Raw genomic sequence first — 3,144 nt, 5'->3', positions numbered from 1 at the left:
CCCCCTCCTCCTCCTTCACCCATGAATGAAAGTGGGGAGGGGGCGGAGAGACTGGCACAAAGAGGCTGCCTCGCCTCCTCTCCTTCCCTCAATGAAAGTTGGGAGTGAGACAGGTCCCTCCGCCCCCCTCTCCACAGTTCCACCCACGGAGCCTACCATTCATCCTATGCCGGGAAAAAATAATAATAATAATAATAATAATATATATATAAAGAAAAATCAAGCAAGCACAGAAAAGGATGGGTTTCAACCTGTAGGCACCCCAAAAAGGGCCGGTGGGGGAATGTGGGGGGGAGGGGGTCGCATATTGCAGTGCCCTCAGGTGAGGCGTGACACTGCTGCTATTTTCCAAATGTCAGAGCCAAAGCCTGAATGAATCTCTCAATGAAAAGGCACCATCACCGCCAGGCGCCGAGACACGGAGCTGCCGCCCGCACGAGAGCGGCGCTCCGGAAAGGCCGGGGATGGACGGGGCCGGGGGTTTCAGCACCTCGACCCGGTGGACAGAGGCCTTTCCCCGCGCGGAGCTTCCCGCGTGAGCTCTGCTTGCGCACGCAGATGCCAGCTAATTGTGGGTAGCAAACAGGTAAAAGAATTAAAAAAGAAAAGAAAAGAAAAAAACACCCCCCGCCCCCCGACCATAAACAAAACCCTGGGCAGCCTAAAGGTTGCTGTTCAAAGCAAAACACTCATGAAATGCGATAGGACCTGATGGAGCCCGGCGGAGTATCGATAAAAATAGCACCGAGAGGGAGCACTTCTCAGCTCAGATAGGCAAGGCAAACAAACACATACATGAATTTTTTAAAAGGCCATCCAAGCGTCCCAAACACATACACAACGATCGTAAGCCTTTGTCTCCCTCCAACTTTTGCACTTCACCGCTGCTCTTAAATGCTGCCCCTCTGGCAACCGTGCGCTCGAGCCGCAGTTCAAGCAAATCGCTAATGGGTTTAGATGCTAACTCCCGGGAGCAGAGCGCGGGGGGCTGATACTCACCCAGGACGTTCCCGATGAGAGCCACAAAGAACACAATTATGTACCCAGCGATCAGGACCCATTCATATTCTCTGGGGTGCAAATATTCCTTCCAAAGGTATCGCAGAAATTCCTCATCATCGTAGTCAGTAGAGGGAGTTAAAAAAGGCTCCTGAGTTTCATTCAGCTCTGGAATAGATGACCAGTTTCTACAAGAAGGGGAATCATCACCCAGTTGGGTCCCGGACATCCCTGGTTGCGATCAGGGTCTGAATCAAAACCTCAAGCCTCTTTCGAGCTCATCCATTTAGACTTGTGACTTCCCGTGTAAACCAGGGTGTGGGGAGAAAAGGGGAAAATGACGCGGAAAGTTATAGAGCCAATACCGACCGAGGCTCCCACTCGGCCACTTCTCGCACTACCTTTGCAGCATTTCCCAGCAAAGGTACACGCACAGCAGCACTGCGAGAGGGAGTGAGGACTCGGCATCAGAGGCTGCAGTGACACAGAAGCAGGGACGGCACATGCTTACAAATGCCTCATTTTGGCACAGAGTCTGCAATGTACAGCAAAGCCTTGGGGGCTGGGGGGAGGAGGAGGTGTGGGCAGTTTGCTTAACAAGGGAGGGGCCATCTGGGATCTAATCCGCCAGCCAGAGTGTACCTGTCCCTGCCTGCGTGCATGCGCTGGGGCTTATGCAATGTTTCATTTACATCTGGAGACCTAGACGAGAGCTCACACCTGCCCTTGACAAGCCAGCACGACCTTCCTCAGCTGCTGGCTCAATAGATCCTGCCCCCAGCTGCTGCCTTTTGCAGCTGCCCGCTCCCCACAGCTTCAGTGTCCCTTGTAGTTTGTCCTCCCTCCCCTCATGTGCTTCCAGTCCCATTTCAACCCTGTTTGGACAAGAAAGAAGGGCAACAATGAATGGCACGTGCAAAGGAGATATAGCAGGAAGGAAGGTTTTGAAATTAGGGGCTAAGAAGTTGCTTACCTACAGTTCCCCATGCCCCCCGTAAGTGGCAAAAGCAGGTGTGCAGCACCCTTTCCTCTGCTCCCTTTTTAGAGCAGAGGAGAGCAGTTAGCTACCTTGGAGTTCTGAAGGAACACAGCTCTCAGATCTTTGCTTTGCACCCAAGCTATGATGAAACATAAGGATTGTCATAGAACAATAGCGTGTGTGTGTGTGTGTGCGTGTGTGTGTGTGTGTGTGTGTGTGTGTATACATGCCTGTACACATATGGACCCCAGCTTTTTCAGAGGTAAGTGCAAGAAGTCCTATAGAGGATACTAATAACCACAGAAGATATAAAACAGGTTGATAAAATAAGGTCACAATGTCCAACCATTTACGGTTAAGGAGTACCCGATAGACATTTACTGTACAGTCATGACTCTGCCCCCTTCTGTGTCCATCCCAAACACTTCAAGAGTTAGGTGGATTGTAGGGGGAGAGGGAGAAGAGAAAGGTCGTTGTGTAGTTAAAGACAATATCATAACACATACAGTATGGCAGCTCCAAGGCATTCCCAGAACAGTAGCTGCTCCGGCAATGGCACTAGCCCAGCCTCAGGATGTCTGTGTGATTTGTTACTAATCTGGCAGTCTACCAAAATTTTCCAGAGGAATGCAAGTGACAGAATGGAAATGGTGATTGGAACTAAGCCAAGTATGAATGGAAGTTCATGTGATAAAGAAAAGGCATTTCTTGAACTTGTACGCATTCTTATTAAAGATCAAATTAACAATGGACATGTGACAGCTTCTCAGTGAGAGTTTAGCAAGAATCCTTTATAATGAAAGTATTAGACAACTTAAGTACAGGAGTTGCCACTAACTCGCTCTATAATAATCTCTCCACATCTAAAACACTGAAAGAGATTAAACAAATATTTATATCACTTCCCAAGTGTTTTGAGGGACAGTCATACCCATTTGCTCTTGTTTACACTTGCCACTCTCCTCCTCCCCTCCAAAATGTGTGTGTCCTCCTAAGCTACTCTCAAGACCTCTGTTTCCAGACTGGTTGTGGGATGCTCCCATAGTAGCTTCATCACCACATTTCCAGGCTTAATGTGTACAAGCAGAAGCAGGGGTGACATACACTCAAGCAATCCCTTCCTGAGGGTGCTGGGAACATGATGTGGCTATCTCTTTAGAGACTCA

At 49.3% G+C, this 3,144-nt stretch overlaps 1 protein-coding gene across 1 annotated transcript in view; it reads right to left on the bottom strand.

Annotated features, from left to right (window-relative positions):
- HCRTR2 (hypocretin receptor 2) overlaps positions 1-1,275 on the bottom strand; it is a 59,908-nt gene extending 58,633 nt beyond the window's left edge. The window contains exon 1 of the mRNA XM_019537547.1: positions 1,000-1,275. Within this exon, the coding sequence (XP_019393092.1) occupies positions 1,000-1,228 (229 nt within the window). The 5' untranslated portion in view covers positions 1,229-1,275. The remainder of the gene's footprint in view (positions 1-999) is intronic.
- Between the last annotated feature and the right edge of the window lie 1,869 nt (positions 1,276-3,144).

This window comes from Crocodylus porosus, unplaced genomic scaffold, assembly GCF_001723895.1.
Source record: "Crocodylus porosus isolate Cpor-Errol unplaced genomic scaffold, CroPor_comp1, whole genome shotgun sequence".
NCBI classification, from domain to species: Eukaryota; Metazoa; Chordata; order Crocodylia; family Crocodylidae; genus Crocodylus; species Crocodylus porosus.
Note: the sequence above shows the minus strand (reverse complement) of the source record. Positions and strands in the feature narration are given on the sequence as shown.